The sequence below is a fragment of the Glycine soja genome, chromosome 2 (assembly GCF_004193775.1).
Source record: "Glycine soja cultivar W05 chromosome 2, ASM419377v2, whole genome shotgun sequence".
In the NCBI taxonomy this organism is placed as follows: Eukaryota; Viridiplantae; Streptophyta; class Magnoliopsida; order Fabales; family Fabaceae; genus Glycine; species Glycine soja.
In genome coordinates this window covers 47129361-47151588 of record NC_041003.1, presented here as the reverse complement: position 1 = coordinate 47151588, position 22228 = coordinate 47129361, and the positions used below count along the sequence as shown (strand labels likewise).

At 30.1% G+C, this 22228-nt stretch overlaps 3 protein-coding genes and 2 long non-coding RNA genes across 5 annotated transcripts; 2 read left to right on the top strand and 3 right to left on the bottom strand.

Moving 5' to 3' along the window:
- Positions 1-1465: 1465 nt before the first annotated feature.
- Positions 1466-1798, top strand: LOC114376889 (glycine-rich protein DOT1-like). Its single transcript, XM_028335203.1, has one exon. It carries the CDS (start codon positions 1466-1468, stop codon positions 1796-1798), a length of 333 nt encoding a protein of 110 aa, XP_028191004.1.
- A 785-nt stretch (positions 1799-2583) lies between these two features.
- LOC114399836 (transcription factor MYB73-like) lies at positions 2584-4178 on the top strand. Its single transcript, XM_028362056.1, has 2 exons — positions 2584-3111; positions 3235-4178. The coding sequence occupies exon 2, from the start codon at positions 3254-3256 to the stop codon at positions 3995-3997; it is 744 nt and encodes a 247-aa protein (XP_028217857.1). The 5' UTR covers positions 2584-3111; positions 3235-3253; the 3' UTR covers positions 3998-4178.
- Positions 4179-6264: 2086 nt separating this feature from the next.
- On the bottom strand, positions 6265-7606 carry LOC114399821. Its single transcript, XR_003663841.1, has 2 exons — positions 6699-7606; positions 6265-6599 (listed from the first exon to the last, which is right to left on the bottom strand). It is a non-coding gene; the product is annotated as an uncharacterized LOC114399821 (long non-coding RNA).
- A 3141-nt stretch (positions 7607-10747) lies between these two features.
- Positions 10748-11285, bottom strand: LOC114399828. The gene is made up of 2 exons (XR_003663844.1): positions 11124-11285; positions 10748-11023 (listed from the first exon to the last, which is right to left on the bottom strand). It is a non-coding gene; the product is annotated as an uncharacterized LOC114399828 (long non-coding RNA).
- Positions 11286-16508: 5223 nt separating this feature from the next.
- On the bottom strand, positions 16509-17410 carry LOC114399815 (RING-H2 finger protein ATL66-like). The gene has a single exon (XM_028362032.1). The coding sequence runs from the start codon at positions 17210-17212 to the stop codon at positions 16691-16693; it is 522 nt and encodes a 173-aa protein (XP_028217833.1). The 5' UTR covers positions 17213-17410; the 3' UTR covers positions 16509-16690.
- Between the last annotated feature and the right edge of the window lie 4818 nt (positions 17411-22228).

Below are 22228 nucleotides of genomic sequence, written 5' to 3'. Positions count from 1 at the left end.
GTGTTGTAGGACACTGGTTTACCTCATATAAGAGACAAGAACACTATTTTTTTCATGCCCAAACAATCTCCCGTTGGACGGGGAATATAAGATCTTTGATTTTTATTTTTTTTCTAAAGAAAGTTTCCTAACATACAAATTTTGATGTTTTAAAATAGAAAGCTATCAGGCACTTAATATCTCTTTTTTCTAATGACATTCTTGGCCCCTGTTGCATATTGGTAATATTTCTTAACTGAGCAAGAAGCCCAAGAGGCACTACTTGCCTCGGTCACAAAAGAGGAGTTTAAGAGTGCCACCGTGGGAATGAAGTCCTTTAAGGCATCTAACTCGGATGATCTTCGATCTTTATTTTCCAAGCCATACTCCTACTCGTTTTTGGCAATGACCTTTGGCATCTAGTACGCAAAGCATCTACTGGTCTTTATTCCCATATTGGACCATATATCTAATTGGACTAAAGGAGTACTAGTTGATTAGATTGTGCAATGTGGGTTATAATTAAGGTAATCACGAAAGTCCTTATCTGTCGTCTTAGTCCCTTCTTGGATGTATTAATTGGCCTGTTCCAAGCAGGGACACTATAGATAACACTATTTTAGCATGAGTGTTTCATTCAAAAGTCTAAGGCAAAAAATGGATTGAAGCTATTAAAATTGACCTCGAAAAGGCTTATGCATGATAGGATTGATTAGAATTTCATCCAAGAAGCCCTTATAGAGTTTGGCATTCTCAACATCATTGTTAATCTTATCATGTGGGGTGTGGGTGGTTCCATGCATGTTATACCTCCTCTAGAATGGGTCAAAGCTTGAGAGTTTTTCCCCATCCAGAGGCGTTCAACAAGGCAACCCTCATTCACCTTACCTTTCTATCCTTTATAAAGTCCAATCCTAACTTACCTTTTGGAAGGACAAACTCGATCTTGACTAGGGCAGGCAGGCTATGGCTCACAAGCTAAATCAGTCCTTTCCGATCCATTCCATTATACTTCTGGCTCCCGCAAGGTTTGTGCGACAAAATTGACGAGTTGTGTATGGCTATGATTTGGTAAAAAATGGGGATATACTTAATTGTATATATCAGATGCTAAAATATGGTAGGCTGGAATGTAATATGGGGATATATATCAGATGCTAAAATATGGTAGGCTGGAATGTAATATTAATTATTATACTTAATTGTATATATATATATATATATATATATATATATATATATATATATATATATATATATATATATATATATATATATATATTTCTTTTATCTCTTTGTCTCACTAACCATTGAGATAGAAAACAATTGGGCCTTATGTGTCTCTCCTCCACTCCTATATATAGATAGTATACTTTTCCATTAATTTTCTCATATGTATATATATGATATATCTTTCGTTATCGAACATATCTCATTTGAGTTAATCAACGTTAATCAACTTGTTCTCGTTAATTAGTACTGAAAAATGACTTCCAAGATACAAATATTATCAATCCTAGGCATGTTGGCCATGTTCTTTCTTATCTCCACGGAGGTGTTAGCCACTGGATTACATGGTGTTGGTGTTGGTGGTGGATTACCTGGTGTTGGTGTTAGCGCTGGATTACCTGGTGTTGGCACTGGATTACATGGTGTTGGCGGCGCTGGATTATCTGGTGCTGGTGGCGTTGGATTATCTGCCGACGCGGGATTATCTCGTGCTGGTGACGCTGGATTATCTGGTGCTGGTGGCGGCCGTCGTGGTCGTGCTGGCTCCCCTTCTTATCATGCAAGTTCCCCCAGTGGTGGTGTCAAATAATATGGTTGATTCCCAGGCAAAAGAGGATAAGACTTACATGACAGTAGTGTAGTTGTGTGTAATTCTACTTACGTACTTGTAATATATATCATGATAACAATATATATAACTAATGAATGGAAAGGGTTCTTACCGTTAATGGTTGGAGCTTAGATAGATGGAGAAATCTTTCCTTCTCGTAGAATTTTCAGTTTAATTAATTTTATATATTATTAATGTAAATTATTTTATTATAAATATAATAAAATAATCCTTATAAAAGTCCATAATCATATTATAAAAAATAATCTATAAAAACCTAAATGTTAATTGACATCCAAAGAGACAAAAGAAAGAAAAATATTTTAAAAAATAGGTATTGATAAAGTCTTTGACATATAATAACATTTATATCTAAATAAAAAATAATAACCTTTATATATCATTCTTTTTTTTTTAGGATTATAGTATCATTCTTTCTTATCATATATGACAATCGATAACCAAATAGGTGTATAATAAACTTATATCTATTCTAATTAAATTAATTTTGAACTAATACAGTATAAGAGGACAATTAATTATTGACGCTTCTGAAGAAATTGGATAAGAGTTAACTAAAGTTTGAAAATTTCTCGAATTTGGAGCATGTACCATATATAGATGTCTAACTGCACTAACAACTTGCAGTTGCAAAAACCCCTCTTTGCTCCTTCCATTTACTCATCCAATTTCCTCTTTCCCAATCCCATCCCATCGTCCAACTGCACTAACCACTCTTAAATATATCATAATGGATGGCCGTTACACCTTCATATCCTTTTTGACTTCCTACCCATTATAAACCAAATAAATAAAAGGTCAAAAATTACATTTATGGGCTGAATACTCCATCCTAACTGCCATACTTTTAAAATCATCATCATGTCTATCCAACTAAAGTTTAAAACAAACATTTTAAATTAATGAAACAAACCGTGAAACGTTATAAAATAATGACAAAAGAACCAGAACACAACACGAACAAACAAACCGGTCAAATCTTATCCACCTTCCTTGCTAGAGTTTCCAGAAAAAGGCGTTATTTGAATTGGTTAGACAAAGGAAGAAGTTATAACTTCCCATTATTAATTAATCTTTTCTCACTCTCTCTTCATAAGCGCTCAATTTTCTCAAAAAGTTAAAAACATAATTATAAAAAAAAATCACCTATAAACTTCCACCTACCTAAGTCCAAACTAAAAACACCCACACAAGTTAAGGAACATATTCGAACCAAACCTTCCCTCATATGTTATGTTCAAAAAGCAGTTACACTTTTAAGTTTTAATAAGGTTCGTGCCAACTAAATCTTTTATTCATTCATTTATGATCAAAACAAGAAAACAGATCACATAAAAACGTATATAAAACAGGCACCAACCTTTGTGTTTTTTCTCTGTCATTTTCTCGAACAGGTGAAAGGCGACGACAACGATGACCGGTGGCCACGATCGCGTGAAGGGTTCATGGAGTCCTCAGGAGGATGCGACGTTGCTGAAACTCGTGAACGAGCACGGGGCACGCAACTGGTCCGTCATAAGCGCCGGAATTTCCGGGCGTTCCGGCAAGTCGTGCCGTCTGCGGTGGTGCAACCAGCTGAGTCCGGAGGTGCAGCACCGTCCGTTCACTCCGGCGGAGGACAAGATGATCATAAAGGCGCACGCCATTCACGGAAACAAATGGGCCACCATCTCGCGCCTCCTCCCCGGCCGCACCGACAACGCCATCAAGAACCACTGGAACTCCACTCTCCGCCGCCGTCGCGCGGTGGAGTCATCCTCCTCCTCATCGGCGTCTCCGCCGGCGAAACGTCACTCTTCCTTGTTTGACACGCTTCACCCTTTCAAGAAACAGTGCATCGAGAAGGAAAACGAAGAAGAGCGAGTGCTGAGTCCCGTTACGACGTCGTTGAGTCTTTTCCCTCCTGGGGAAAAATCAGAGGAAGAAGAGGAAGAGGAAGAACAAGAAGAAGAAGAAAAGGAGAAAGAAGAGTTGTTTCAAGTGAATGTTAATGTTAATCAGAAGGTTACGGATCAGAATTACTTCATGCAGATGATGCAGCGGATGATAGCGGAAGAAGTTAGGAATTACATGGAGACTTTGCGAAATTGCCAAAGGAACAACGGTCTCTCCCTTGAGCCTGGGTTAGATCTTCTTCCTCCGACGCTTCCAAAGTAAATTATCATTCTTTTTTCTTCTTCTTCTCTTTGGGATTTCTGATTGGTTTTGGAGTTTCTTCTTCTTATGATCACAGTTTAATAATTCCTAATAGTAACATTCAATTTACTCGGTTTAAGAATAATAATTAGTCAGTGCAATGTGAAACTTTGAATAGAACTTTTTTCAAGCAAACAAGCTAGATCTCTTCCAATCCAAAAGAATATTTTGTTACCTGGCTTATGTGATGCATAAATTTTTACATGTAAAAACTTTCATTAGTACATGTTATAAGAATGAAATCAGAGATATTTTTTATGAGAAACATAAACCACTCTTACATATGCTAGTTGTTAATTTTTTAATCTTAATTATTTTAAAATTTATTAACGAGATATTCATCTATTTTTCATGAAAGTTTATGAATATTTATTAAATAAAAAAATATAAGCATCAATTAAAATCATTTATTTATGAGTAATTTTAAAATAAAAAAATTATGATATCATTAATTAATAATAACTAATTTAATTATTTTTATTAGTTTTGATGATGTAGTGAATTCTTTTATAAAAAAAAAAAAAATCGGTGGTAATATTATTATTTTTATTAGTGTAATCATCGTGTTATATCACATATCACATTTGTGTTTTCTCTGTCTTCTCTTTCTTTACATCTTTAGGTGCTGAGTAGAGTTTGGTACCTAATAGTAATTATTTTCGGACATAATGAAAAAGTAAGAGAAATGAAAATAAATGAAATAAAGGAGAAAATGAATATTCAATACTAAGTATTGTTATTTCTTAGGCCATATTGACCATTTATTTTGAGTTCCAGAAAAAATATATATACACATACAAATATGCTCTTGATTTTGCTTTGGAGTTAAAATTAAAGTTACAATAATTAGATCCGATGCTTAAATGGGTTTGGGGGGGAGTAGGAAATAGGACAAGATGAGTAATATTAAAAAAAGAATAAGTTAGTATAAATGTATACCAAGTAGCATTAATTAAGTTTACTTTATAAAAATTAAAGATTAAGTTTGCTTATATAAAAATTAGACATGTTCTTAAGTTGTGTTCGTTTAATGGATAAAAATTAGACATTTTTTTTAATTAGAATGTAAAAAAATGTAAATCATATTAAAAAAAAGTAATTTTTTTTTCAAATGTTATTTTCATCTATTTTTTCCAACACACCCTAGTCAAATTTTATTGGGAAAATAAAAGATTAAATTATTTTATAATTCCCTATAGTTTATTTTTCTTTAAACTAAAGCGTTATATTTCAACAATCTTATCAGTCAAAAAAATTCTACAATTTTATAAGTAAATCTTTAATAATAAGGCTTTCATTAAACGTTTGAGTTAAACTTTTTTTATGTATCAAAGTTAGGCACCTCACAAGTAAATATTCACATAACCATCACATGTTTCGCCAAAAATCCTAGTCCTAAATTTACCAGGTGATGACAGCATTATAATATTATAATATCCTATAAACTTGTATGGAACAAAAGAAAATACACATGTTGAGAGAATATAACAAAAGAAAAATTCATTGTGGATCAACAGAATGGTTGATTAATCAAGAAAATAACAGACTTTGTCTTCAATTATTTTCTTCTTTCTCAAAAGAAAACATCATTTACCATGTGACCTACTGAAAATCAATTATTCTAAATTTCTAACGAATCTATACTAATCTGGTCATTTCAGATGACCCACGAAAATAAATTCAAGACATATAGGTAATTCAAACCCTAAGCATGGATGAGTCACTCGGTTGAAACCTCCAATCTGGTTATTTCAGAATTCCGCTTCTAGTCTCTAATGTATTTGTAATGCTCAACATTGCCGTGCCAAGGTATTATCTACTAGAATCAGAAACTATTAATTGGTGAAAAACTAAATTGATGTTTATTTCAAAATATTTATAAAAAAAAAAAACTAATGCAATACCGTGCCCCAATGGCTAATTTGTATCAAGTTTTTGTTGGTGGACATATTAAGTACTCGATCATATTTCACAACTGGTGCTTACCATCAGACTTAAAAAAATGTAACTGGCATTGTTTTAAATCATATTTGATATAAATTAAAAATGAAAAAAAAAATTCAATCTCGTGGCCCAATTGCTAATTTCTATCGGACTATTATCAATTACATTCAAGTCCTCAATCATGTTTCACAACTGGTGCTTGCCATCAGAGAATTTAAGTATTAAGCCTTAAGATCTAACATCGGGATAATTTAATCAAACCCTAAAAAGAATTGCAGCAGATATAATCCAAAATCAAAATCAACATAAGAGAATGTGGCTGCAATGTACAGACAAAGTAGCAAAGAGAGAAACAGAAATGCAAACAAGATATCCTGTTGATTCGCAAACGCAGTAACAGCATTGTTTTCAGCTAAGAACATAAGACGAAATAAAATCCAACAAAATGTATCAAAACATCAAAAAGGAGAGACCAGTGCCACTAACAACTGGGTGTCCTATTTGACAACATAAGCAATTGTAAAAGCAACGGAAACAAACTAGGTTTAACGCACTACTTGGATCTCTGTCTCATCTTTCGGCGCTTCCTCTTCAGCCTCCTCATACGCTTCTTCTTCCACTGCCAGACATAAATAAAATCCCAAACAGACCTCAACGCTTAATAAAAACACAATAGGCAAAGGACATGAGCGAAACAACAGTGAAAAATTGAACTCACCTTGGCCCTCATCGCGAAAAGAAAACAGAACCCTTCTTCGTTTCCGAACCCTAGCCGAGGCGGCTGAGAAACAACAGAGGATTAAGAAGAAAAGGAATGGGAAGGTTGCAACTATTTATAGCCTACAAGAAACCCTAGCAAACTATTAGGAAGTTTTGGGCTCTAACGCAAAGGCCCAGCCTGCACGTGTAATGAGTCATCAATGAGCTTAGAAAGGGGACTAGTATTGGCACTACTAAAAGTGTTATTTAAACTACCCAGGTGGGTCAATTTTCATGTTATTTCAAACTTACTCTTTCCACAGAACCTTTCCTACTAATACAACCGTAACGGTATTTCCATTACAAAGGTGGAAAAAAAAATATAACAACAGAAATATCCTTTTAGGCCAAATATCACAAACGGAATTATACTTCTCTTAGATCTACCTCCGATCCTCAACTCTCGTCCTCATCCACGACAATTGCTACTCCACATCCTCTGGTCAAAATTTGCACACGATCCGTAATCAAAAATCATTTACCCATCCAGGAACATCTGATTGAGACCCAAAATCAGTTTCCCTGCAGCTTCCAACCACAACACACAAAACCCGTTTGTTCCAACCTTGGAGAAAAGCCTCTCCAACACTTTATCCGAGAATATGCAAACATACCAGAGGACAGGACCTTGGGGTGCACGACTCGGGGGTGAGTTGCGCGCAAGATGGGTCGCAACGCGAGGGTGGCGTGCACGTGGCAGAGTTGCGTGGCTCCATAGTGTGGTATGAGAAATGGGAAAGGGAAGGTGGTTTAGGAATTTGGTGAGTTGACAAAAGAGAGATTTCACTAAACTTGCTAGTTAATAGCAAATTGGATAGCGGTAATAGTTGTTCCAAAATAGGAATTCCTCCCCTTCAAGCATCAACATTTTTCTTTTTTTTTTTAATTTTGTCCTTCACACTTCTTTTCTAAGATTTTATAGAAGAAGTTCCGTAATTCTTGTAGAAGAATCTTCCGTAAGACCCTATGGAAGAGTAGTGTCTTATGTCTTTTTTTTAAAAAAAAATTTGAAAAATATTTATTACCAATTAATTTAAAAATAATGACCCAAACAAGGCTCAAACTTATAACTTTCAGATTATTAGCATAATGTTCTAACCAATTAAACTAATGAGTCAATTATGTTATAAAATAAATAGTGTTGCTATACATAACAATAAGATTTCTAATGTATATTTAATGCACATGTAAATTTAAATAATAAATTTTGAGACAACTAATTTTGATATAAATAATTGGTATGATTTATATCAAAATTAATTGTCACAAAATTTATTATTTAAATTTACATGTGCATTAAATATACATTAGAAATTTTAGTGTTATATATAACAACATTATTTACTTTATAACATAATTAACTCATTAGCTCAGTTGGTTAGAGCGTAAGACACTATCTTACGGAAAACGGAAGAGTTCTTCCAAGGATCTTATGGAAGAAGTGTGAAGGGCAAAATTAGAAAAAATGGGAAATGCTGGGTGCACCAGCAATACTGCTGGTGCACCTAGCAACACCCCATCAACAATTAGAACGACCCGTTAGGTTTGTGTTTGGAGAAAAGCCCATATGAAATTTTTAGTTTATTTCTAGACCACTAAAAAAGTTTTTTACTTATCGAATAAATGAAATTTAAAATTAAAAAAATGTATTTAATTCAATAAATTAAAGTCAAAGTTTTGAAGAACTTGGTTAACTTGTTATGGTTATCTATTTATTGTTTTTGGATTTGTTTGGATACAAAATTAAACATTTATACAAATTAAGAATTTGAATAGCATATGTATGTGTGTGTGTGTTTTTTTCGAGTGAAATAGCTACATTATCACCAAAAACAAGGGCCTAGTCCCAGTTACTCACGGATGATTTTTGGTTGAATAGTACCAAATAGTTTCAAAAAAACAACCGTATCATAACTCTAAAAAATGTAAAAACATTTAAGCTTTTACTGTGATTACGGTTTAATTAGATGGATTCTCTATGTGTGGACGACGGAGAATAAAAATTTTGAAGTTTTACGATTCTTCTTTTATTTGGATCATGCAAAACAGTAAAATGGAAGCATTTACACTATGATTGGGCTAAGAGAAAGTGAAGGGTAGAAAGAAGAAAAGAAAAAAAAAATGAAAAATATATTCTTATATCTTATTTGGCTGGTTAGTACATGGAAGGAAGGAATAAAATTCTTATGGAATTCACGTTTTCTTCTTTCTTCCTCATTTGAGAAGAAAAGGATAGAAATATCTTATTAAAAATTAAAAGACAATTACTCTTAATTCTAAATGTGTTTTTTTATCATGAATATTTATGTCATTTTGTATTTATTTGTTTTTTTCTTCTTTCCTTTCACTTTTTATACAATAAAATTAATTATATTTTTTCTCTCCTACTAAACAACCTAAATAATCATTTTATTTTTTTTTACTTATTTTCCTTTCTTCCTACAACAAACAACATTAAAGTATTACACATCTTAAAAACAACTTACCCATACTTGGACAAAAAAGGAGAGAGCAAATAATAATCTTATATAATATTGGTTGCTAAAGAGGGAAGAAGGGAGGGATTATGGGTTCAAATTTTGAAGAATGTTTTTAATAAGTTTCTAAAAAAATATTATTAATATGATAAATAATTAAAATAATTAATAAAAATAGAGATTTTCAAGAAATGATTCCGTACCCTAAAAGTCCACACGTCATGGATGACTACTGAGTACTATGCTAAGGATTTTAATTTGTCTCTAAACACTTAAAGTAATTCTATAGTAAGTATTTTGTTAATTAATAGTAATTCTACTATTTTTTTTCCCTTATACCGCTAACAATTCACTTACCACAAACATGATTTCTTTTCCAACAACGAAGTGTCAATTATTTCATACTACTAAGTGCAATTTTTTGTTCTCTCTTTAAAAAAGTGAGAATTTATTCATTGCACTGCCTTTCAAATCTAGTGCTTATTTATTCTATTTTCACCCGTTAAACAAGTCTAATGTTCTATCTTTTTACCATTAACGGAGTAAGCATTTCATTTTCTAACTTCTCAATTATTTATTACCATAATGCGTAAATAACTAAAACTAAAAAATGTATAACCTAACCAGTGTGGCAAGAAAATAATTGACTAGAAATATATTATTGTAACCTTAAAGTTAAACTTTGAAAATGATAAATACAACAAAGTAAATTTTATCATAAAAATAGACACCTAAAATAAAGGGAGGGAATATTAAATTTCCATGAACTCGTTTGTTTCAGAGATTTAATTATATTCTCAAGAATAACATTCCTAGAGATGCTATTACTAAGAATATTATTCTTCAATATTCTTAAAGGTGTTTGGTAAATATTTTTAATTGTTAAGAATGTTTCTTAATTTATCTTATTTAAAAACAAATAGATATATGAGTTAGAAAAGAAGTGAGAAATTTTAAACATTCCAACAGAAATATAAGACTTTTTTCACCAAAAACAAAAATACAAGATTCTTTCCCATGAGAATATGAAGATAAAAAACATGGGTAATATGAATTTCCTGAAATGCATTATGCATTATGCCTATGAATATTCCCTTCTAAAAAACATGGGAATGTATATAGGTTTGTGGAGCTATTAATCGAAAGTGATGTATCTATTAGCATCAAGAACTATTAATTGGCGGAAAAATAAAGTCATTTTTCTTTAAAACAAAAATTCGAGTTAGATTTCAAAAAGAAAAATTAAAACTGAGAAAATTTTGTGGCTAATTGTTAATTTCTATCGGATACTCGGCTATATTTCACAACTGGTGCTTACCATCATAGTTTTAAAAAATTGAAAGTTGCAATACAGCAAGAAATCTTGTGAAATAGTTGAAGATAGACTACCTAAATCATCTAAAAATTGAATGGATAAAGACTTCAGATCTAGCATCGGGATACAATGTTTGAATTAACGAGCTCAATTAAACCCTAAACAATTGCAGTAGATATAAAACAATCTGGCTGCCATTTATAAGCAAAAAATAGCAAAGAGAGAATCAGAAATGCATATAAGAGATCATGTTGATTCGCAAACGCAGTAACAGCATTGTTTTCAGCTAATAACATAAGACGAATTAAACCAAACAAAAATGTATCAAAACATCAAAAAGGAGAAACCAGTGCCTCTAACAACTGGGTGCCCAATTTGACAACATAATTATAAAAGCAACGGAAATCAACTACTTGGATTAACGCACTACTTGGATCTCTGTCTCATCTTTCGGCGCTTCCTCTTCAACCTCCTCATACGCTTCTTCTTCCACTGCAAAAAAAAAAAAAAAAAAAAAAAAAGTCCCAATCATACCTCAACGTTTGATAAAATCAAGGAATTTAGCGAAACAACAGTGACGAATTGAACTCACCTTGGCTCTCATCGCGAACTGAACACCGAACCCTTTTTCGTTTCTGAACCCTAGCCTAAGCTGCTGAGAGGTAACAGAGGATTAAAACGAAAGGATTTGTGAAGGTTACAACAATTTATAGCCCACAAGAAACCCTAGCAAATTATGACGAAGTTTTGGGCTCCAACCCAAAGGCCCAGCCTGCACGTGTAATGAGTCAATGGGCTTAGGAATTCCTCAATCGAATTTGGAGAGAAACATGCTGACATGCGAATTGCGAAATGTATACAGTTTAGTTTATTTCTAGACCGGTAATAAAGTTTTTTTTTTTAGTTTGTACCGAAATAATTTATTTATTAAATTAAATTTAATTCAATAAACAAAAAAAGGAATTTCTTTTTTTTTTCTCCTATCAACATAAATAATAATCTCATTCAGCAAAAAACTTAAATAATCATCTCATTTTATTTATTTTCTATTATTTTTTTCCATTCACTTCCTTCCTACAATAAACAAAGCATTAAATATGTGACAATTTTTTTTGTTAAATTGAAAATTTTGGTTGTCTTTTTTCACAAAATTTTAGTTTTGGTTCCTCTACAATCTTATTGCAACATTTAGTCTTTTTAATTTTCAAACTTTACAAGTTTAATCCTTGCTTAATTTCTAGCATTGATTGTTTATCAGATGACATGACACGCTTAAAATGAGTTTATTAAAACATAAATAATTATTGTTTAATTAAATTGAGTATTAATTAATTAAAAACAAAAATTAAAATTAAAGAAAATCAGGCTATCCTTTTTTCCCAACCTTTCTCCTCCCTTGATGTTTGGAAGACAATGAAGTCGATAGGGTATTTATGTTTTTAATTATTTTTGTACTTAATTTAATTAAACAATATTCATATTTATGTTTTAATAAATTTCTTTTAAATGTGTTATGTCATCTAATAGTCAGTCCATTATAACAGTCTAACGCTTGAAATTAATAGAATGATCAAAATAGTAAAGTTTGAAAACCAGCAAACCAAATATTATAATAAAATTTTAGGAAAATCAAAATCAAAATTTTATAAAAATTGAGAGAACAAAATTATAATTTATTCTTTTTTATCTTTATATACAACCAAATAAGAAAAACGTTTTGTTTTTTTACAATCTAGACTTAAGCCTACTTCATATTACAAAACTTCTAAGTCTCAATCCTCTAAAAGCCCACAATTCATGGGCGTTGATTAAAGTCGACATCAATAGTAGGACCTATCACTACCCACGCAAGTAGAAAGCAATATCTTAGCCTAGAGTATAATTATTCTACAGTTAAACCAAAATAATATATAATTATCAACAAGACGCATTGAGTACTATGCCAAATATTTCAACTAATATCTCTTCTTCTTTTTAACAGAATTTCAACTATTCTCTAACACCTATATATATCATCAACAATACTATAGTGAGTACACATAATATATACCTCATCATCTGCGTTGTGTGAGAGTTGTTTTAATATTCCCCTTGTTTCTAAATAATAGTCATGCTAGTTTTAATTTTTTTTTCCTATCATTTTTAATTTAATTAAATCAATTTTCAAATTCAATTAGAGCTTCTATATAACACCAATTTATTTTCCTTAAATTCAAATCTAAAATCAATTATTTAAACACACAAATTATTTATGTTGTAATAACAAGAGTTAAGTTGTTGTTGTGGCTGTCTTTGCGTGGTGATACAGTATTTTGGATAGATATTTTTAGGGATGTAAGATTGAGTACAAAATTCACAAAGAGGGAGAGTATAACAAGAAGGACACACAGTCTGAAGACATGTTTGCATTAATGAATAAGCTAGATCAAGCAAGAGGCGCCTGTGCCAATAATTATCGATGGTAAATTAAAGAGGCTCATTGGCGAAGTTAGTAATAATAAAATAGTATATTTTCATAATTGATAATTTTTTTGCTTCATTAAGTTGACCTCAAATTGAGAAGAAGGGGAAAAATGGAATTAAGTAATATAGAATGAAATAAATTATGATTCATCATCCTCTCTTATTATGTTATATCCTTAATTCTACAGATTAAACAATGGCATAATTCCTCCTTTTAACTCATCTCCATCCATTACACTTTATACCACCAATCAAAACATAGTTGGATTCCCTTCATGATAATATATATATAAGAGCAATATAAGTGTTTCATTTTAGTTTTGTTAGTATTAGCAATTGTTCAATTTCCATTTCTAGTTAGATTTCAATAACATCAAATGGATCTCTCAAATTTGTTCTCACATTTAAAACTTTGTCCCTTGACTCCATCCATTATTTAATGAAGCTAGTTTATGAGATAAACTAGACATGACATCAATCACAATAAAGAAAATACAATGTATGAACTAAAGGTGCTCTAACTATATTGAAATAATATCATGTTGACGATGCTTGTAGTAAATAAATATTTCTCTGACAAAAATAAATAATAAAAGAAATATTTTTTATTTTATTTTTTAGAATTTTTTTTATTATGAGTCGATTAATTAATGACTTGAATTAGGTTATGTGGATAAAATTAGCTGAAAAAGGTTCTTGGAGTCTAAAAGTTTGAAGGTAGTAGTTATAATCTGAAAAATTAAATTATTAAATTATAAGTGTTCAATAAAATTAATTATTGAAATAACTAAAAAATATAAAATGACATAAAAATAATAAAATAATGATTTATTTTAAAAAGGTAACAAGAAAAATGAATAAATATATTAACAATAAAAGTAGAAGAAAATATAAAAAATTAAAAACTAGAAATTAGTGTTTTAAAAAATATAAATTCAAATAGAGTTTAAAAAACTGTTAGAAATTATTAAAAAAATTGTTTACCATATACACTAACAAGCTATTCAGCTAATAAAAAAATCAAAAATTAAGACTATATTCAAAAGACATTTTAGTTAATTTTTTTAATTTTTTTTACTAGCTAAAAAATTTATTTAATTATTTAGTAAACAAACCTTTATTACATATCCAATGCGACATATGGACGAATATGCAAACATAGGTTTCATATTTGTTTGGGTAATAGTAATGAGATTTCCCATTATCATGCTTAAAACAGTTAGGATCTCCAGAGAAAGATGTCATTGGTTTGATGAGAAACAAAAAGAGATATAAAAAATTTGAGTCTTTTTCTTTCATTCTTGATATATTTATTCATTTTTTGTTACCTTTTAAAAATAAATTATAATATTACTATTTTGCTATTATTTTACATTTTTCAGTTACTTCAATAATTAATTTTATCATATAATTTTAATTTAATAAGTTAACTTTTTAATTTTTAACTACCAATTAATTTTTTTAACTAGTTTTATCAAATATAATCTAATTAAGATGTGTTAGACAACATATAGCATTAAATAGAACCATTATAGAATGATTTAATTGTAAACGAAAAAAAAAAAAAACTTCAGTGCAAATTAAAAATTTACAAGAGTAAAATTGCACTTCATGATAATTAAAGAAGTAACAATACAAATAATTTTTTGTCAGAAAGAATACAAATAGTTTTTTTTGTAAGTTACAACTTATCCCATATGTTGTTTTCGTTATTACTTATTAGAGCCAATGTAATAGATAAGACCATCCAATATCTACCATAGAAAAACGAATTTGTTTTATCTACTCAATGAATCCGAATATAAAAATGTATCAATAAAAGTTTTATAAAAATAGGTACAGGTATGAGTTGTTTATTTAATACATCAATTGCAAAATTAAAAACTAATATTTTGCTTGCACCCTTACTACTTTATAATCATAATATACAAATCTTATTATAATTATCATCATCATCTAAAATCTTTCTCTTTCTAGCTATGCTGCAATGTTGTTGCAAGGTCAAACTTTTAGTTTTGAAATACGATGCAAATATTGTTCTTTAATTTTAGTTATTCCTTAAATTCCACAATTAGTTTCATTTTAAGTTTGGAATATTTATTTTATTCCTAATTTGAGCGAAAAAATGTCCCTAAACTATTTTTATTTTATTTTATTTATATTAAGATTTCATTTTTTAATTTTTTAGTAAATTAAATTTTATCCTTTTTTTATTTACAAAACTTCTCTGTGAATTAAACCTGTCATCATATACTACTTCTTTTTGTTTGATGTGTTAATTTTTTTTTATCTCTATACTTTAACTTCCTAAAAGTAAAAAAAAAAGACTTGAAAATCCGTTTGAAAACTGCAAACTTAGCATGAAACACGCATTGTAAACGTAATCCAAATGGTGGGCAAGTTGCTATTAGAGAAAACATATATAAAAATTAAAACAGAAGTCTTGACATAAAGTCACAACGATGACATTGAAGTGAACCAATTGAAAATGAGAAAAAGGATGAGGGGTCGGAGCATAGTCGTGCTTTTTCATGAAAAGTCCCCCATTATCTATTTGCACAATATAAACAGAACCTTCAGTCTTAGCTCATAAGAGCAATATTATTTTAGGACTTACACAGATGAGGGGTGCAAGGAAATTATACTCTTACCTTTTTGAAACCCGGTCTTGTACTTTTCCATCACCCAACGTGGGAACAAAACTCAATCAGAAAATATAAAAAAAAAAAATAAAACAACCCTGTCTGGACCTTTGTCACATGTGAAGGAATTTCTTGGGTAACCCTTTTTCTTTGGCTTTGGCAATTGGCATCTTCCAACTTATTATCAATATTTAATTAATTCTCAATAAATATTTAAACTTGGGCAAATGCGACTAATAATTATCACAACATTTCAAATTAAAAAATACACCAATACATTTTTAAAAAAAACTAACCATACCTTTTTTGTATTTTAATATTCAAATGGCAAGTTAGACTCAATTATTTTGATTCCACTTCGAATAAAATAATACATTTCGTTGATGTTCTTTACTCTTAAAATTAAGTGCTTCCTTACCTGAATCAGAAAACTACTTTTGGGCTAAATCTAGGTACTTATCTCCTAATTCAAAGCCAGTGACTAATTTTTTGAATTGTTGAAATCAATTTAAAAGATTAACATCTATTAACAGACATTATTTCATGTATTTAGATCTTATGCGGCGGTGATTTTAACCAATAGATTTACATTTATATGATTATTAAAAATGAGAGTATAAAAAATTATAAAAAGTTGATATGTTGCTAGAGGTAAAAATTCAAACTAATAATTCGATGCACATTATCAGAAACCTTTAATTCAAAACTCTAATCACATATTTAAGAGATATAGTTGCTTATCCAACGTATCAAACCATGTCAGTAGTGAGATAACTACTACTCCTTATAGTTTAGGGGCACTAACTTTGAATTAATTTATTCATATTTGTTATTAATCATAAATAAGATTAATTGAAAGCAATGCAATGCCATTTATGAAAAAAACTGTTAAACTATCGATATCTCTAAGGATTCCTTCTTGGTTCTTACAACGATTTACATTACTGAAGACAAATAATACATAACAAGTGGATTAGGATTTAGGATTACTAATTTACTATTACTAACTTACTATTGAAGTTACAAATCAAAAGAAAGAAAAAAAAAAGAAGGATCAGACCAGAAGACTAGTTCGAACGGGTGGCGATTGGATCAAAATCCGGGGAAACGAAGAATCGAGCTTGAGCGAAGCTCTGCAGAGAGGGCAATTGGAGTGATTCGCGAGCCACTTGTCCACGCACTCGCAATGGAAGCTGTGGTCGCATCCTGGAAGAACCTTCAGCTTCTCGCCGTCGGCGAACACGCCGAGGCAGATGCAGCACTCCGTCTCCTCCGCCGCCGCGAGGTTGCGCCGCGGGTGGAGGACGATCGGGAGCCTCTTGATCGCCTCGGCGTCGAGGCCGCTGTTCTGCGGCGGAGACAGCGACGCGTGGCGCGGCGGGACGGCGTTGGGGAGGAGGAGCCCGTGGTGGTGGCGGCAGATCCGGCGCGCGAAGACGAAGAGCGCGGTGAAGAGGAGGATGATGGAGAAGAGGACGATGACGAAGAAGAGCTTGCGGCCGCGGATTTCGAGGGTTTCATCGTCGAGTTCTGTGTCGTAGTGCCAATTCAGTGATTCCGAGTCCCGAATCGACATTGTGAAGGAGTTGATAACGGTGGCGGAGCAAAACGACCGCGTTTTTTGAAGGGGGAGCGTAAAAACGACGGCGTTTTTGAATCGCCGCACGCACAGTGATGTGGTGTGAACCTGCAACGGGCACAGAACAACTTTTTGAGTGGGTTCTGTATGTTGCTCAGGCTCAGACTGCTTAGTGAGAGGGATAGAAATGAGGATCCAAGTAACATTATTTATAGTTACGTTTGGTGATTAGGATTAGGTATACTCTCTCAGTGGGGCACACGACACTTTGGGTTTTCAATTTTATATAAGTGCAAGTGTTTATCTTAATAATGAAAAATGCTTTAGAAAACTAATAATCTGAATAATGAAATATGAAAACGATTAATTACATGTTTGACTCATCATTTAACTTATTGTATACGAATTCCAACATAAATCTAACCGGCCAACAAAAATTAAAAGCAAAAGAAATTATATAATGCATGTTTGGATGTCTTTTGTAGACAACCATTGGTAGTAAAATAAAATTTGCAAAATTATTTTTATTCTTAGTTAGTTGAGTAGGAAGTATGAGTATTATAAATTTTTTAATAATTGATTCAATTATTACAAATAAAAAATCATTGATTAAAAAACAATAATTGAAATTTATGATAAAATCAATAACTTAAAATTGTTTATTATCATTATTACATTTTATTCTTAAAAAGTACACTCTTCTTACTTTGATAGACTTTGCGGTTAAGCTAAACACGATGAAAGCCATTACATTTGGCATCCGCGTACGTGGGAACCGAAATACGAGGAGGAGGGAGTGTATGTTAAATCATACAACACATTAAACAAATACATTATCATTAAGGAACAAATAGGATGAGGTTACTTCCTTGAAAATTTAAGAGTAAACTTACCATTCAAAAAACTAAGTACTGCCACGCATCGCTGTTGGATTATTACTTGCTCTATTATTTTTTGTTTATTTGTTTGAAATAAAAAAAAATTGCAAAGAGAACTTTCAAAAATTAAATTAAAGAAAAATTCAAAAATTTGCTATAAGTTTTTTTTTTCTTTTTATTTTCTCTTCAATAAGATAAAGTTAAATAAAAAAAATCGTTATTCATATTTTTTCCCCCTTTCCTTCACAATTTTTTTCACTTCAATTTACAGCCGGCCCGACAGTTGAAGGGGATTGAGCCCTATCTTCTAACTTATATTCTGTAGAATTTGTGAGTAATAGTCACTCACAACAACCAATCAATAGCTATCGTACTCTATGACTTTAACTGTTAATAACCAGTTACATGTGCCCAAAGAATATCTTTGACTTTATTATCTGAATCGAAGTAGAAAATGATGTCCCAATTCACGCTTGCAGATAAGATCAACAAGTTCAATTTTTACGGCCATTTCACGTTACGCGTTTGAATTGGACGGTAAAAATTTATTATCGTTAGCAATTTTGTTATGTTTTTACTTTGCCTAATAAAAAAAATCATTGGAAGGAGATTTTATCAATTGTTGTCGAGCAAAGTTGAACGCTCATACTTTATGAATGTACCGTAGTACCGTACATGATTTCGGTCCACTAGGGACTTGGTCATAACACCGTGGTAGCTTATCCTGTAACAATGTCGGAAATACAACCATTTTACTGGATGTATACGTACAAACCAATGTTTTTAATGTTACGTCTATCATTCAACTATTTTGTCTCACACGCAAAACTTTTGGGTTTACCCGAATGAATATAATATACTAGTACCGGATTCGCATAATACTTTTTCTTTTATATTACATGCATGTTAAATTAGGGAGAATTTTATTTAAGTATAGTTATAATGTGTGATAATTTTTTTTAAAAATATTTAACACAATTGTATAATTAAGATTTGAACATATAATTTTTTATTAAGTTGTAACAATTTTACGTTAATCTATCTGTAGATTTGATGGGTAAATTAAATGATAGTTACATGGACATTCTTTTAAAATATTTTCATAATGAAATTATGGAGAATTTGTAATTATTTAAAAAATAAACATTGATTTGCATGAAAGATAAAATAGCGAGTGAGAAGAAAAAGAAAAATGAATGACTAAAACTAAAAGAACTAGTTTTCACAATTTGTAATTTTTATATAATAAAGAAATGGATAAACATAGAAGAGAGAAAACAATGAAATGTAACGATCTAACAGAAAAATAGTATTTCCTTGAAAAAAGAGAGAAAAACTGTGTTATACAAAATGTTTTAAAAATGATTGTCTAAATAATATAACTCTTCATTTATTTTTTATTTTAAAATAATTATTATTTCAATTTTTATGAAAGAATCAAGATATTCATTACTCATTTTAGTTTTAAATAATATAAGTTTGTGTAGTTAATTATTATGTCTTTTTATATTATTGATATATTTTATTTATATATTTTTTGAAAAGAATCTCCATGAAATCGGGGAATTTACGCAAATAAATGAGATGTCACATTTGACTGAATAACATAAATTAGATTTAATGTGGATGACTGACCCAAAGTCTCATTAAAAGGATCATTTTTGAATTAAATTCACGCTCAATTGACTTGTGTTGATGCAAGAAAATCGTGGAATTTGTATAGTTAATTAAGAAGATATATTTGACTGAATAACATATACTATTTTGGATTTCGTGGAATAACCGGCACAGAGTTCTGTTAAAGAAGTCATAGTTGTTATTATGAGCATTATTACTGCGAGCGCCTGTTTAAAAGATCTGATTTTTTTTCCTCAACAAATACTCCTATATGATTTTGATATTATTTTTTTGCGAGTCATCTTGAGATTAATATAATCTGGTAATATTTGTAAACTTAATAGTTATATAAAATGTAAATATATATGTTCTGGACTTCTTGTCCTTGTTAAATTTTCGATTTTTTTCTAATTTTAAAATACATTATTTTTGGCATCCAAATGATTTGGATAAAATTTTATAAATTAAAAAATAGATTTAACAAAAAAATGTCATAAAACAAAACTGCTCTATCAACAATTCCACATACTTGATTTAAGATGATCCACTATCCAACATTGCTTGAAGAACAAACTTTTTTTTATCACTATAACATTAATACATATTATAATCTTCATTAAAAAAATGTAACTGACTTTTAAAAGATTTTCCTCTTAATCATAATTTTAATTTTATCTTATTCATAACGAACTACACTCTATCAAAAATTAAATTAAAAGACTTTCCTCTTAATCATAATTTTTTCTTTCATAAAACTCAAACTTAAAATTTTACTTAAGAAATCAAACCTTATTCCACCCAGACAAAGTTTGAATATGTTTATCAATGTCCTTATCTTGTCCAAGATTTTTATCAAATTAAATTTTAAAATTCAAACTTTTTTCAACCTAATAATATTAATCATACCATTGTATTCATTAAATCAATAAACTATAAATTATAAAATAAGGTTGTTCTGACATTAAGTCGAATAAAACATTCCATATTTTTAAAACTAACGAATCCATTAATTTGGGCCGTGCTTTAAACCCGATGCATACTCTGTTCGAGTCCCAACACAAAATAAAAAATAAAAAATTACTGACGAAAACAAAAGCACCAAAGCAAACATGCTTTAAGTTAATATAACTACATGAAGAAAAATATTTAGGAACAAATCTAATAATAGATTAACTAAATATTTATAAAAAAACAAAAAAAAATATTTCTACCATTTCCAAATTTTCTGGTGTTCAAAATTTTTACACATAAAACAAAAATATCTAATCTATATCAATTTAAATTAAACTACCCACACTTATACGATGTCCACAAAGAAATAATATTAATGCTCCATTATAAGTAGTTTGTAAAACCCAAAATGGTCAATAATAAATTAAAATAAACTTTAACTACTCGACTACATATAAAGGTATAGTTGAATTTTTTTCATAATTACATATCATCAAAATTATTAAAATTCTAAAACAACAAAAATTTTGAAAGATAAAAAACTAAAACATACATCCCAAGTTTTGAGATGGAGGGATAATAAAATAGAGTTTTCATAAATTAAATTAAACTCATAAATATACGTTAATAATAATAAATAAATAAATAGCATTTGCCTATTGATACTATATTTTCAAGAATGATACTATATTTTCAAGAATCATATTCCCAGGAATATATGATAATTAGAATTGTTATTCCCATCGAATATCACACTCACATCATATCCTTATGAATTTTTTTTTTAGGGAAAAAAATAATAAAAAGGGAAGCTACAACATTCTAAAAAATAAACAACATTCGGAGTAACAAACATAATAATATTACATTCGCATATTAACATTTCCGGGAATAAACTATTAATTAGTCCAACGCACTGAAACAAAAATTTCCAAACTAAGTCCTCGATCTAATTTGTTAGTGGCTGGAATGTAACATTTTAACATTTTCTTAATAGACTTAAACAATCTTAAATAACTAAATAAATTTTACATTAGATAATAATTTCATGTCATAATAACATTAAAAAACAATATATCAACATATCTTGTAAGGATTTATCAACATATATACAACCATAACTATTTAATAGAATATTTTAACGAACTGCACTCTATATATCAATCATAACTAAAGGATTTATCAACATATATAGAACCATAACTGTATTTAAAAAATATCAATTCATAGCTTGTTAGACCCTGTCAATCTCTCTCTATATATTAACTCCCATTTAAGCTATGTATTGATACAACTTTTCATGATGACCCAGCACAGTGCTCTCAGAGTGTCATAAAATATATAAAATAAAGAAAAATAAGTAGAAAAGGACAAAAAGTACTCACTTTGCTACATATTAATGTTTTTTTTTTATTTCAAATTTATTGATGTTTTAAAAATCTACAAAGATAATAATATTTGTTCAACTATACCCTTGTTTAAAAAAATAATTTTTTATTAATAAATGTTTGATTTTTGCAATGTTATTGTAATAGAGTATCCTTTTTTTCAAATAAGGTCATGCCTA